The following is a 15,291-nucleotide window of genomic DNA, read 5'->3' on the forward strand; positions in this document are numbered from 1 at the left end:
TTCGCCTGTGTGTCGCCTCTTTTCTTATACCGTTGTAAGTGAGCTTGGGCGTATAAATATATCTGTAGTATTAGGAGGCTTGGTTTTGTCAATACGTTTGATGATCTGAAGAAAGCTCTAACGCATTGGTCCGACGATATACCAGCTAGTATGCGAACGGCTCGTCTTTGTAGACGGCAAACTCGTTCATAGTCTGCGGCGCGTCCCCAGAATTGGATTCTTACGCAGCGCTTTCTTTGCCAATGCCGACAATATACTTAAAGTGGAACAACTACGGGATTATCTACCAGATAGACATTCGATGTGGTGATCCCAAGATAAAGTTTGATCTAATTGAAAACCAGGCAAGGATCGTCGAAAGAAGCAATACGTAATCCCGAAATATGCAGAATTGGCCCACCATCAGGCAAAAACGAGAAGTCTGCGAACATCTCAGGGTGTTCTGAACTTCTGCAACATGCTTAGCTGATTAGAGGAATTGGCCAAAAGTGCACGCAAAATGACCAAACTTAGTGCACTAGCGGAAACAGGAGCCTCTATCCCTTGCCTCTTAGAAGTTGATAAATAAAATAATTCCAAACTTTTGTATTTTAAACTTTTAATACATTTCTATGTTATCATTGTAAACCACTGAACTTAACAAACATGTTTAACCAATAATAAACACACATATAATATAATTATGTGCATTTCAACATTATTTATTATGTCTTGTAAAGATAAACAAGGTAAACATTATTACAATTAAATAAATCAACAACTTATTATCGCTCCATATTACAAAACAATATTACCCCAAATAATGACTATATGTTGGTTTCAGTATGTTTTTTCATGTTAAAGATTAATTTCATGTAGATTTCATATCACTACGTAGAATAGCAATAAGGCAGTTATTCCCAAACTATAAATCCATATCATAATTTATTAACAAAGTAATCACAAAACTATAAAAAAAATGTTAAACAATCAAAAAGGTGGATTAGCAACCATCCAATACAAAAGGCCTCATTTCAAACTGCAAGGAGTGTCGGCTGAATCTGTGACAGTAATGTGACTCATTCAGTTAGGACCACCTGTTCCGTGAACTTTTCATGGTAAAAGTGATGAAACGAGCAAGATCTGTGGTAATTGATAATGCAGTACCGATAAGGATTAAAATTAAAAATTGTGAGCAGCATCACAAATGGACTTGTCACTTTGAGGCATAAGATGTTAAGTCTTAGTTATTTCATTAGCTACACCCCTTAAAATAGAAACACAATAATATTTGCTCACTACTGCTTCACGGCAGGGAACATCCTGTGCAAAGTGTCAAACTGTTTTAAAAAGATATATAAAGTTTAGTTTAACTATCTTCAACAATATTCACTAATCATTATTGAGAAGCCTCTATAAAAGACTATTTTATATTATTATACAATATGATACAAAATATTAATAAAGTTTAATTTGTACTCACTATAACTGATATGTGCATTTTAGGACACAAATAGCACCATTTCATGCAAAATAACAACACCATACATTAATATTCTCTGTGAACACAAATAACGGAACCTACATCATTATGTTTAAACACTTGAAGAGAGCACGACAATAAGTGTGACTACCCCAATCATAAAATTTCCATGATTTAATCAGCACTCTACCCCCCTTATTCATAATGATCCGCTAACCAGCCACTTAGGAGTGTTTTTTCTCATTCTGACTTAGGTCAATAGCAGAAGACAGAGTGAGCAATGCTTTAAGTTAGCAGACTATTATGAATAAGGGGGTTTACATACTATATTATATTATATATTATATTGATATATACTTGTACAGAATACAAATTTTATTTAATATTCAAGCTTGAATTCTTTATATCAACATGTGTATAAATAGAATCACCAATTTATGGGAGCATTCAAGTATCACACAACAGCCTAAGAAATTCAATTTTTTTTCTTACCTGTTCCATATGGAGCAGGTAAGAAAGAGTATCATTACTCTTATATATATTATATTAAATATTTTAATATAATACTTGAACTTTAAAGGGGTCTTTAAGGTCAATTATTAAATAAGTCATGCCTTCCAAAAAATTAAAACTGAAGCATTTTAATTATTATGTTGATACTAATTATAATTAAACCTTGATAATTATCAATTATGTTATACTAGCCACAATTTAAAATGTTCTTTAATTTAATAGATATATTTAATTATAATTATATTCAATTAAATAGATATATTTACTATGAGATCCTTATATTAAATATGAAAGTATTATAAAAAATAATATTATAGAATAATGATTTCTGTTGTACATAATTAAATAAATTGAGTAAAGTACATTAGGCCCATTTAAATTTAAGATATGAAGTACCAATAATAGTGTAAATTACAAAAAAGAAATTGCAATATATTTACAGTTACAACAAAGTCATTTTTTATGCTAGTTATCAACAGATAAGAATGAGAATTCGTAATATGTCAAAACTATTTAAAAAACATATTTAATGACGACATATACTTTATATGGAAGCAAAATCGAGCAAACAAACAGGTCACCTCATGGTAGACAATCTCTGCAGCCAAAATTCTAACACAAGATCAATCACATTAATACGAATACCTAACAACACTGTCATATTTATTTTAAGCAACTTCACTGTGCATAAGTGCACGTAAAGGTTTAGCAAATTTCTTTTAATACTACATAGTAAGACTTGTAACAATTAAATATTGGTATAAGTCATCTTCACAGAATGGTCAATATTGCCAGGGTAGGTTGCAAATTCATGTCTCATACTATGTAGATTGGGACTGTAGCACTTCTAATAAATATTAGTTCAGTAGAGCCTCTCAAACACAGGCAAAAATTGACCCTTTGGGATTATTGATCAATCAATGAATCCAGATAGTTGTATGCTATAGTTATATACTTTAATTAAAATAAATATAATATACTATTTATTTGGTCCTATTACTATCAGTAATTAAATAGGTATAAGTAATATTTAGAGAAAAAATATTGTTTAAGAAATTTGAATTTTGACAAAAAATTTTAAAGATACAGCTTACTTTTGATTTTTGTCTCTCTCCAAGAGTAGAGCCTGCCCCTCTGAATTACTGCTATGAAGTTGTTAGTAGTAATAAAATTAATTCGTATTATCAGTTGTCATACACACACTCAGTGAGTAAAAAAACAGTACACAAAAAAAAATTATATGAAAATTTTGTCAATTTAAATTCCAAAACCTCTATTCATCAAAATTTAACACTTGTAAGTTGAGGAAATCAGTCATTAATAACAAGGTTATTAAATACAATTACCCCATCTCAACTTGAACAATTTAACTCTTCTCTACTAACTCTAACTCAAAATCTTGTTCATCTAATTTGTTGCTCTCATTCAAATATTTACATACAGAACCTTCTTGTATCGGAACTCTTCATAAGTAAAAGAACTATTTTTCTTTTCCTTTATCCTTGATGTGTGTCTTACAATGTTTATCATATAGTGTAGTCTTAGATAATTTATATGTCTAACTTATGTGTGTGTTGCTGAAAATAGAGGTTAACAGCTCGCAGAGCAATTTATTCAACATTTTCAGTTGTTAGTGTATCTAGAGATATAAGTTACCTAAGAGTGTAGTAATTATATTATGTTTTATTTGTTTGTTAGATAAACTTCTCTCAAAATATAAATAATATTTCAAAATTTTAAAATATTATTAGACTTTGGCTATTTTCAATTTCCCATTTAACTCGCCCAACTGTCCCAGCAAAAGAACTGTATTTATCAAATTCTCTGAGTAAATACGCTGGGTTGTCTCCATTTTTCTTAATTTCTGTACAATGTATTTAGAAAAATATTCCGTTTCATTATCATTTCCTTGAGTTCTTGGCTCCACACCTGTTCCATAATTATCTACAAAAAAAACTGGGCTTGTTTGTGCTGTTGAGTTTTGAACTTTTTTAGATTTTTCACTTAATCTTTTATCACCTAAATCAGCATGAACAAAACCAAGATTAAGATCTGTGACTAATGCATTAGCATTCTCATTATTCAATTGTATTGTCAAGTCATCAGGCACTGTGACCATCGGGAAGTGATTCTCAGAGATATCAGGTCTTGATATGTTGGCCAGAGGAGAACTTTTTAGTTTCTGAACTCTCACCACTGGGGTTTTCTTTTTAATAGCTACTTCTTCAATAACATCAGGTTTTCTGCGAGTCAACAAGTTTCTTTTGTTACTAGACATATACTTTTGCCTTTTAATTGGTAGTGTTTTATCTCTCCAAAATTTCACTTTTAATTTGGGTTTACTTTTAAGCTTTGTTACAGTTTTTTTATTTGAAGTAACCTTAGAAGTAGGTAGCTTGTATCGTATATTATCTTCATTAACATCCTGATTGAGATTAGATTTTTTAGATTTGTTTTTGTGTATGTATTGAGTGTTAATTTTATATCTTATATTGTCATCATCCAATTGATTGCCACTATGATTTGAAAACTTTAAATTTTTTTTCTTCATATTTTATGCACCTGAAACTATAAATTATAACTGTAATTGAAACATAAGAATTTTTGTTTATAATTTGAAAAAAAAAAAAAAAAAAAAGCATCCCGATACTAGATTTCGCGTTGAAAATAATTTATACCTACTGATGAATTTTTACTAAATAATTATAGTCGACATAGCACAGCTTGCGTGAGTTTTAGGGTGGAAAATTTCCCGCCTTTTATTACATTTCATGTTTATCTCGCAATTGAATTTAACTACTTAATCATACAATGTGAATGAATTTTAATAATCAAAACCCATTATAACAACTGAATATCCGATTATATTATATTATAAATGCCATCATAATATCAACTATTATCAATGCAAAGACTGAGGTTATATTATTGTGATGTAGTATATTTTGTAACGAAATTAACTAGATAAGTATTTTTTGTCAAGAAATTTACGAAAATATTTTGCTATAGATATAATTTTTAACCTCAAGTGAAATGAAACCTTAGACATCTCGCAAACTTATAAATATTGTTATTTATTGAACTCTTACATAATTGATTACAAATACTAGACCAAAATATCAGAAATTACACATAAACTTACCTTTAAAAGTGTTATTTGTATAACTTATCACTATTTTGCTGTGTGAAAAATAAAAACAAAGTTTAGTACCGTATGTACTATGTAGGTACAATAGAGCCACAACTCGAACTCACATGTCACAACTCACAAGTTCAATTGTATTATCATCACATAGGTACCTACCTACCTACCAATTTTGCCAATCGGCAATTACATAGGTCAATCAAAGTCAGGCGAAAGTCAAATTTAAAAGTCGAAGCGAAGCGTCAAGCGTCACAACAGATGACATTTGACAGATATACGTATAACAAGAATACCAGCGACATCTATGTTCAGCCCACTCCAACTGTATATTATAAAATATCACAGAGTATGTAGGGATAGATATTTATCGTTCTTTTATGACAGTAAGGGCCGAGACGCGAAGAACGTTCTACTGATTGTAATTGATACGCCCAGCCCTTTAGAATGCATCATTTATACGTCTAGATAGACTGCGACAGCTGTGAAATGTCGAAAATAATTGAGGTTGACGGTTTACTTCTATCTTGAGCAATGCACGCAGACTAACATAAAGTGACATACAAATCGTGAGTGTAAGACGCAGTTTGTCACGCACACCAAAGTAATAAACCTGGTCGCTTCTCATCGGATGGCTAGCAGGAAGAGGTTTTATCTATACCTATAAATTATTTAAGGTATACTATCTAAAATGTGTGATACCCTCGTGTTTCGAGCAATGCTCATAAGAACTACTTTCATAATGAGAGTTATATGTACTTATTATTCAAATTGAGTAATAAGATCATCAATCAAGTACTTAATTTATTACGTTTCTATTCAATACTTTTTTATGTATAAGAGAGGGAAATCAGGCCAGAGGCTCACGTGATGGAACATGGTGAGGAAAGCGCTTATGGACATCCCCAACACCAGGCGTCAAAAGATAACCTTTAAGTTGAGAGTATCCTCTAATCATAAAGGTCTCTAAATCTCTAAGTCGGAAATAATTTATTTCACAAAAAACTGAGCTGTGAAAACTGAGAGGCAAAAAATTCTATCAAAACGTGCGGTTGTAAATGCCAGATGTCAACATGATACGGGTGGAATTTCGCATTTTGACATTATGTCCGGTGGTGGAATTCGGCTGCTAGTATTAACTAGCCGGATCACTCTTCTGAGCACTCCCTTTCACATCAGTTAATAAAGTACTGGTGTGCTCCCCATGATAAATGCGGTAGAAAATGCAGAGAGAACCCATATCTCTACGCAACGGCAAATAGTGAAAAACGTTGGTAACTACAGAGCGTGTGCATGTAATAATATTTTCATAATTCCGGGAATTACCGGTAATACTGACAGGTCTATGGTTTGCAGCTATGCACTTTTTAAAATTTTTAAGTATCGAATTTCTTAGTGACAGCCATTATCATATTACCACAGTAGACATATTATTATGTTATCGAATAGCTTTTATTTTCCAGTGACATAACAAGTTTAATTGATATAGAGGCTTTATTATGCATGTCCTTCACGTGGTAAATTCCATCTTACAACTTGTTTAGTACGCCCACGCCCATCATGCTTGCAATTACTAGAGTCGCTACAGATTGTACTGACTTAACAATATTATCATTAAAATTATCTATTTATCCTACATGAGATCTACATAAACCTTTTGACCATTCTTCACAATCGATTACAAATTATAAGATTTGATTCAAAATATCACATGATAGTTGAGTATATAAATCTATTTGTTTTTGGTCTCTGTTCCCCCAGAGAATATGACGAAGCGGTTTCAGTAATAATAATAGTTTTACCTACGATTACACCAAAGTTACAGTTTACCGTTAACGGTTCATAAACTGAGCAGTACACTCCTTTGTCTATTTTAACACTAACCACTGTGCGTCGAGCTGCAGGTGTAGTCAATATATGGTCAAGCCAACTGCGGGTTTCATGAGCTTCTCTCAGATATGTGAAGGATTCCTTCGGGAGCAACTCTTCATCCACACATATCAAATCGTTTTCACTACAAAACCTCGATAACTCCCCTCCAAAAGCTTTTCTCGGATCAGCATTGAAGTCGCCTGACATAAACGCTGCTTCCACATTTGAATCGGCTATGATTGCCGCGATAGTTGCCAGGCATTTTGTAAACTCCACTAGATTATCAGGGTCATCGCATGGAAGGTAAACACTTAAGATAAAGTCGATTGATCGCGTTGTCATTCAACTGTATTCGAATCGCACGTATACGATTACTTTCACATTGTATAACAGTTACATTCTCGAAAAAAGTGATTTTCGCCAATGTAAGAGAGCTAGGCCACCATATGATCGTGAACAGACGATTTAGCGATGCAGCTAAACTGTTGGTCGATGGAGCTTATAATCATGTCTCTTGAAGGGCTATTATGGCCGAGTGCTGACAAAGATCTTTTACGTGTTGATACGTTCTTTTAACGCCTCTACAGTTTAAGGTATTTAGAGAAACACAATCATTTACCGTTAGTGTCAGCAGTACCTGCTCTCATAACAACAACGATAGACTAGCCCCGACAGCTAGAAGTCACTCTTCAACAACTTGCTAAGCTTGGATACTACTTTGAAAGAATTTAAGAATATCTCTTGGTGAGGCAGTGTCAAGAGGCTACTGATACAAATTTCTCCCATCTCCAAATGATGGGCTTGTGTGTCCGACTCAGTGACATCTTTGCTCGTTCTCGACACATAAATTGCGCGTTTAAGCGCTCTGAAAAGCGCAGGTCTGGCCACATAGGGAGTCTTGCTGTCATTTCTAGTCTAGCGCAACTCAGTATTAGCTCGAACCATATGCCCACGTGCAATGCAGGGCTGTTCGAGTTTTCGGGGATCCAATGCTGTGTGAACTGCTTGCATGCAACTGCATCACATGGAGTGTTTCGATGAGCTGTTTGACCTGATTCCAACCCTCGAATCCCACCACAATTTAACGTATCATCCGTACCATCTGCATCTGTATGCGTGTCGTACCTCCGATGTGTGGTTTTCAAGGAACTTTCTTCCCCGTATAACAAAGCTGTGGAATGAGCTTACTTGTGCGGTAATTACAGGACGATACAACATGGGTTCCTTCACAAATGAACACAAAGTAGATAGACCTACCTTTGGAAAAGGCCGGTAACGTTCCCTTGTGACAAACCAAAAAGACAAGACGTGTTAAAATTCTTTTTTATTTGCAAGCAACCTTTTAATGTGTATACATTACTGTGTTTCGGTCTGAAGGGCGCCGTAGCTAGTGGAATTACTGGGATAATGAGACCAAACATCTTATGTTTGTATATGACGAGCGCAATTATAGTGTTACCACACAGAATCTTGGGTGAATCAAAAATCATTTCATTATTTCTCATAAAAAATATTTGATGTAAATACATATACGGCAACATTATGATTTTATTACATGTATAGATTACTTAGGTGATTTTAATTAGAATTTAAGAGCATCAAGTCTGTAGCAGCTCCCGCGTCTTTTCTTAGTACGTTTCATATACGAGGCAATTTGACGATTGATTAACATTTTGATTTTTAAACAACTAAGTCACTCTTTATAAAGAATAAATAACCGTCTTAAAGAAAAAATAGCAGTCGAAACCAGTCAACCCGTTTTGGAGATAAGCCGGAAATCACACAGACAAATAGACATAGTAACGAAAATACTTGTGTAAATATTTCGTGTAAATTTATATATGTAGGCATATAATAAATTTCGGTGTGTTCCAATTGCTCTAGTATTTTTTGGTCTTTCAAGAAATCAAGCTGTCTCAACCCTGAAACTACACATATTTTCTATACCCTAAAGATCGTGTAGTATTTTAAGAGCCATAAAAGTGTAGGTAAAGGTAAAATATATTATTGGCAAAATTAAAAAGTACAAAAACAAAGTGGAAATTGTATCGATGAGCCAATTTAGCCGACCATATCTATCCATAAATTTCGATAACAATTTATCTTTAACGTTCATGCTATTTTATTTAATAATGTTCATATTATAAGCTTATTTATTATATTTGGTAAGCACCTATGTGAAATGCAATATAATATACAATTACAATTTATTATATTGTGCCATGTTTAATAGATTTGTAACTAGCTGACCCGGCAAACGTTGTTTTGCCTTATAAATTGTATTGATCTTTTGCTTGCTAGTTGATAAGAGATGGCGCTAGTTGTATTCATTAGTAACAATGAAACTAACATCATAGTACCGGCAAGAATTTGTTATTCATCAATATATTATATTATGTACAGCTTAGATAATTTATGCGTCTGATAGTCTCTTGCTATTTGACAACCGATAAAAACAGGCCAGGAATATTAGTTTAGTGTGCGTGACAAGCTTCGTCTTTCACTCGCGATTTGTACGACGCTTTGTGTTAGTGTGCGTGAATTGCTCAAAATTGAGATTAGTTCTAAACTCTATTTTTTCGACGTTTTCACATCTGTCATAGTCTATCTAGACGTATAAATGATCCACATATTCTATTATATTTCAAAAGAAAGTCGTTGGTACTTATTTAATTTAACAAAGTACTGTTTTGTTATATAAATAAATAATTTACCTACACAATTTTCAAGATGTTCATATATACCTTTTTTATTTAAAATTTGCAAACACCCATGGCAACTGGTTCGCATTATATAACATTGTTACAAAAGCAAATCAAACCAATTAAATTTATTTCTGAAAATATACATGTACATATAGGTATGTTATTATGCTGACATTCAAATTTGACACTTACCATATGATTCTTCATTGAAATCCATCCCATCTTTGCACTGAATCAAATTTTACGTTTACGATCCGTGGTGAGAATTGGCAAAAATACAATTATTCGATTTTAACCTCAAGTTCACAATTATTAACTATTACTCGCGATGGGTTAGTGATTACTTACTGGCAAATGTTACGCTTAAAGGTTATGTTAACCCCGACATCTCCTTTCAGACTGGCAGGTAAACAGCAGGAGGCTGTGCGCATTGCGTCACTGTATGTATTGTTATCAAACTTTGAATTTATTTATCCTAGCGCAAAAGTTTATAATTCCTAGTTTATATCTGGAATTAATTTATTTCTGTTTAATTAAGATCATAGATTCGGTTGATATACCTAATATTTAGGCTAACCAATTAAACGATATTAAAAGGTATAACTGAATATTTTACTCAGACAATACCGTAAATAAATTAAACCACTGTTGCGATTTTATATTATTTCTTAGAAGCGCGGGAAATATTGAAATAATATATTGATTGCAGTCTGAAATAAGACTCTGCACGGGGCAAAGTAAAATTTATTTCACGCATGCGTAGTCGACCTAACCCAGAGATCTCAGAATAACAGTATAAATCTTCTGAAACATTTCGTGGAATAGAAAGCTCTTTTCATATAAGCAATGAATATTTTATTGGACACTTTAATATTCGAGATAGATACAAATAAAATATTAATAGAATTTTTAAACATAAATAAAATAAGTTTTAAATGTTTTCATAAGAAACTTGTGGAAATGTTTTTGTTTGCTGACTGATGGCAAAATAATGTAAATGTTTTAATTAATTGAATAATTTTACTAATATCTAAGGTCAAAATCTTAAGATAAAAATCTACTTCAACCAAAGGTCCGCATGGCATTTCAATGGGTAGGACGTGTGTAATGTTGTTACTATTTTCAAAATTGTGGATGAATACCTAAACAACAATACCTAGACGATCACGGATTATGTATTGAAACGCTTTTTGGAATATGAACGAATTAACCCTTAGAAAATATTTATTAACTGCCATTTTTTTTTATCTCAGCTGTTATTACGAACATGGGGCTCATGATGATGATTGATGGCAGGTGATCACCCGACATCGTTATGCGTTTGTGTTAATTTTCTCTTTGCTTCCGTTAGTGCGAGATAAGACCGAATATATAGGTATATCACGCTTAGTTTAGTAGATGCTTTAATATACTCTTCGCTGCAAAGACAGATAGTCTCTAATAAACTGACGAGCACGGTTGATGTTTCATTCTTGAAGCCTAATTTCAACCCATATTTAATCGCCGATTAATGTTTTTGTTCATTGTTCATTATCTAATAATGCAGCCGTGAAAAGATCAGCAGCAGAAGTCAGCAGTTTGCTGCCTCGATGGCTTGTAATAATTAACAACCCGGTAACATTTAGTTGTGGGACATAGTGCAACGTTCCCAGCATCATCAGCATGTATCGATTACACAACCCGGTGGCATAAAAAGGCATAAAAATGCATTTATTTTCTCAAAATTAGAATTAGAATTCTTTTTGATGTCATTTCTAACATGTCCATCGATTCGGAAACCAATGGCGCTCTGAGAGAGAAGAAGCAGGGCAAGAAACTCTCCCATCATTCTTTTTTTGCGCTCTTTTAAAATAAAATATAAAATAGTCATAATCTAGTCCCAGACTGTCCGATATCATAAGTAGATATTCAAATAGATATTACTCAATGTACGTACACATATCTACATTTTGTGTAGGCATCCTTACATAGGAAATCGACTAAATTATTGGTAGGTACCACCACAATACATTTCTCTTCCGCTAAAAACTGGGCGCAAGCACTATTTTATGTTTCGGTTTGAAGGACGTCATAGATAGTGAAAGTAACTGGGTTATTACCTAATGTTACAAGTTGAATACTGATTATGAAATACTTAGTTACGTGGTCTTTATAAAAGAACCAATTGTCATATTTAATTTTGTAAAGAAATGTAAATAAAAATATAATAATTTTAAAGTTGTGCTTGTGTAAAAAAAGTTATAGTCAAGTATTACTTTAACATAATAATAAAGATTGCGTTTCATTGCTATCTCGTAACACAATATAGGCACCCACTTATAATATAAAATAACTATTGAACGTCGATTTGCATTGAAAATCCTCATAGTTACCTACTAACGAAAGTGTAGTCATTCTAGGTATATAGGTATTTTTCTGTAAATCGTTAATTATTATGAAGTAATAACTTACCTGAGCTCTCACTGCAGCCAAATGTAGCTGTGTGGCCCTGTACTCGTACTTCTTCACTGAAATTTCCTCCTGAAACAATTAGTTTATTTTATACAGATCTTACTCATTTTGTATAAACTAGAGCACAAAATTATAATGTTATAACGTTTATTAACGTTTATTGCAGTTGCTAGGAGCAACTGCATGGTTCTGAATGGAAAATATTTTTTTGATATATTATTTTATAACATAATTATTGTAATTAATAGCTAGTTTAAATAGAAATATTATAAGAATAATAATGACTACATAGCCCCTTTTAAAAAATTACAACTACAACTGTACGCCATCTACAGAAGCAGGGTATAAACTATAAGTCTACTTCGGTTGTGTTGCAACCCTGGATGTCCTAATCCTTATAATCTATTTTGATAGACACGCTTTGGCGTGTCGTGTGGATTTACAAAGATGGCGTTACTGTACTAACAGTGCTATCAGTAAGGTGTGGAAAATGTAGAGGGCGCTAATCATCAGTCAACATATACTGTGGCCGGTTTAGTACTACAATAATTTAAAAAATTCACTTGCATACAAACATACATACCCACACGCGTAGGTTCACACAATATATTATCCTTTTCTTTTTTAAAATAACTAAACTCTTTTCTCTGCAGCACCCAGCCGGACCGTGATTTAGTCTCATCGGATAACTTCGCGGCTGTGATGTATTAAATTGATAGTGGATTTCAATCTGCGTCCGACATATGGGCTGAGCCTATTAAGCATTCGGTCATAATATGTAAATGTAATTTCCTTCCCTCGAAAAAAAAAAAAGGTGTGGAGTAGGTTAAAAATGAGGTGGGGGGTCTTATATAACATGACTTACTTCAGGATTATTTATTGAAAAAAAAACCTACGTTTAAAAAAACCAACATCAAAAACTCAAAAAAATAAAATAACTTAATAGAGATTTAATTTAATACACCTCTTATGCGAATCTTATGCCTTTAATTTTAATAAAATATTAAAATAAATATTTGTATGTGCTACCTATTGATAGGGTTTATGTGGGTGCCTCTCCGCTTAGGCTGTTTGGTTGTAAACGAAGCTATCCCACTCAAAGTCACGCGTGGCGAGTGTAGATACCTGCTATTACATTTGGCTTGGCACCGACTTCAAACCTATCAACAGATAGCACATACAAATAATACTATTTTATTAATATTAAAGGCATAAGAGGTGTATAAAATTAAATCTCTATTAAGTTACTTTATACTTTTGAGTTTTTGAAGTCGGTTTTTTTAAACGTAGTTTTATTTTTCTCTTTAGTGTTGTTAATCAGGTAAACTATAAGATTCCGTTGCTTTCTATTGTCATATATAAAATTGTAATTTTTTTCAGTAACTGTGGGCCTACGAAAGGTTCCACGTGCCTTAAACAATATAGATCCATTATTTCACTCTCTAGTAAGACACTGAAATATCGTGAGGAATGTTTGTTAGCTATGAATGACAGGTTGCCCACTTATCGGTAAACGTGTTGATAATAATAATATACAATCAAACCAAATGAAAACTCCTAAAAAGCAGTACACTAACTATAATAACATCATCCACGTAAATAAAAATATTCATAAAATGAAATCTATTGGGCCAAACTATGTAAAATTTTTATGGGACTAAACGGCAAATATTCCGCATCAAAATATAGAGGAATCACGAAAATCGGATCATAAGTCTCAGAGTAATCGGTGTACATACATAAAAAAAAATACCGGTCGAATAGAGAACCTCCTCCTTTTCGAAGTCGGTTAAAAAATTAAATAATTTATTATTGGCATCAGTTTTATATTTTTGTATAATATGTAGAAGCAAATATATGGATTTATGTCAAATGTACATAATAAGCCAGAATTTAACATAATTATTTTGGTGTATACGAATTATAGTTAATCCATTTTTAATTTTCATAAATCATTCGAATTCGTACTGGCCATCAACAGAGTTAAAACCAAGATGATGATAGTAGATCGCGTAAATAACAACAAAGTAGAATTTCAACGCATTGCTAACTGTGAGTTGGTGCCAACCTACACCTATCTTCATTCTACTATCTCCAATACCGGGGGTTGTGAACTGGAAATCCAAACGTGATTTGCTATAGTGAGGTTCGCGGTAGAGAAGCTTAATAGAGAAGCCTCTACGGGGATGAAACCTGGTCCCCTAGATTGAAAGACCGCCGCAAAATTGATGCCTTAGAGATGTGGTGTTGAAGGTGACTCCTGAAGATGCCTTGGACGGCTTTCCGAACCAACAATTCCATCTTAAAAGAAATGAAGATAAAAGAAAGGCTATCGTCGACTGTGCAGCTACGAATTCTGAAGTTCTTTGGTCACATCTCCAAAAATGAAGGATCGATTGAGCGGTTGATAGTGCAGGGCGAAGTGGAGGGGAAAAGAGCGAGAGGACGCTCACCTACGCGATGGACGGATCTTATCAAAGCAGTGACCAAGACACCTGTGGTGGAGTGTTCCCGCAATGATACAAACCGCCAAAAGTGGAGGAGCATCGCGAGAGAGGCAGTTACCCTAACATAAGGAGACCAACGACGACTAATATTCCATCATCTTAGCGGCCACTACCACTCTGAAAAAAGTGACCGATTGAGAAGAATGAAATTTCTTTATGAAAAAATATTTTCAGCTGACTTTTCCCTACATAACGGGTTTAGGGTTCCGCAGCCAAATGGCAAAAAGCGGAACCCTTATAGATTCATCGTCGTCTGCACGATACAAAGCTAGTAGGGAAGATGTTTTACTGTTTCGCGGCCGTGTGCTAAGCCTGACGATACAATGCTAGGAGGGAAGATGTTCTACATACTCGCGGCCGTGCGCTAAACCTACACGATACAACGCTAGTAGGGAAGATGTTCAACTTTTTCGCATCCGCACGTTAAACCTGCACGATACTAAGCTAGTGAGGAAGTTTGACATTTGACATTAGTTGTCTACGTTTTGGCGGCCACGCGCTAATCTGCATAATACTACGCTAGTAGCGAAGCCCAATAGTAAGAAATACTCAATCGGTGCCAATCGCTCTCTCCCTTGAACAAAAACGTCCCACATTTTCGTGACGCTCTATTGCGTTTCATTCGTAAAAATTGGCCAT

General features: G+C 33.6%; 2 protein-coding genes across 4 annotated transcripts in view; both read right to left on the reverse strand.

The window, feature by feature from the left end:
* Positions 1 to 15,291, reverse strand: part of LOC126968458 (uncharacterized) — a 252,731-nt gene that overhangs the window by 41,574 nt on the left and 195,866 nt on the right. For all 3 annotated transcript variants that reach the window (XM_050813504.1, XM_050813505.1, XM_050813506.1), the window contains one exon: positions 12,146 to 12,214. In XM_050813504.1, coding sequence (XP_050669461.1) covers positions 12,146 to 12,214 — 69 coding nt within the window. The remainder of the gene's footprint in view (positions 1 to 12,145; positions 12,215 to 15,291) is intronic.
* LOC126968505 (uncharacterized) lies at positions 579 to 5,257 on the reverse strand. The gene is made up of 2 exons (XM_050813584.1): positions 5,118 to 5,257; positions 579 to 4,543 (listed from the first exon to the last, which is right to left on the reverse strand). Exon 2 carries the CDS (start codon positions 4,524 to 4,526, stop codon positions 3,723 to 3,725), a length of 804 nt encoding a protein of 267 aa, XP_050669541.1. The 5' UTR covers positions 4,527 to 4,543; positions 5,118 to 5,257; the 3' UTR covers positions 579 to 3,722.

The sequence above is a fragment of the Leptidea sinapis genome, chromosome 15 (genome assembly GCF_905404315.1).
Source record: "Leptidea sinapis chromosome 15, ilLepSina1.1, whole genome shotgun sequence".
Taxonomy (NCBI): Eukaryota; Metazoa; Arthropoda; class Insecta; order Lepidoptera; family Pieridae; genus Leptidea; species Leptidea sinapis.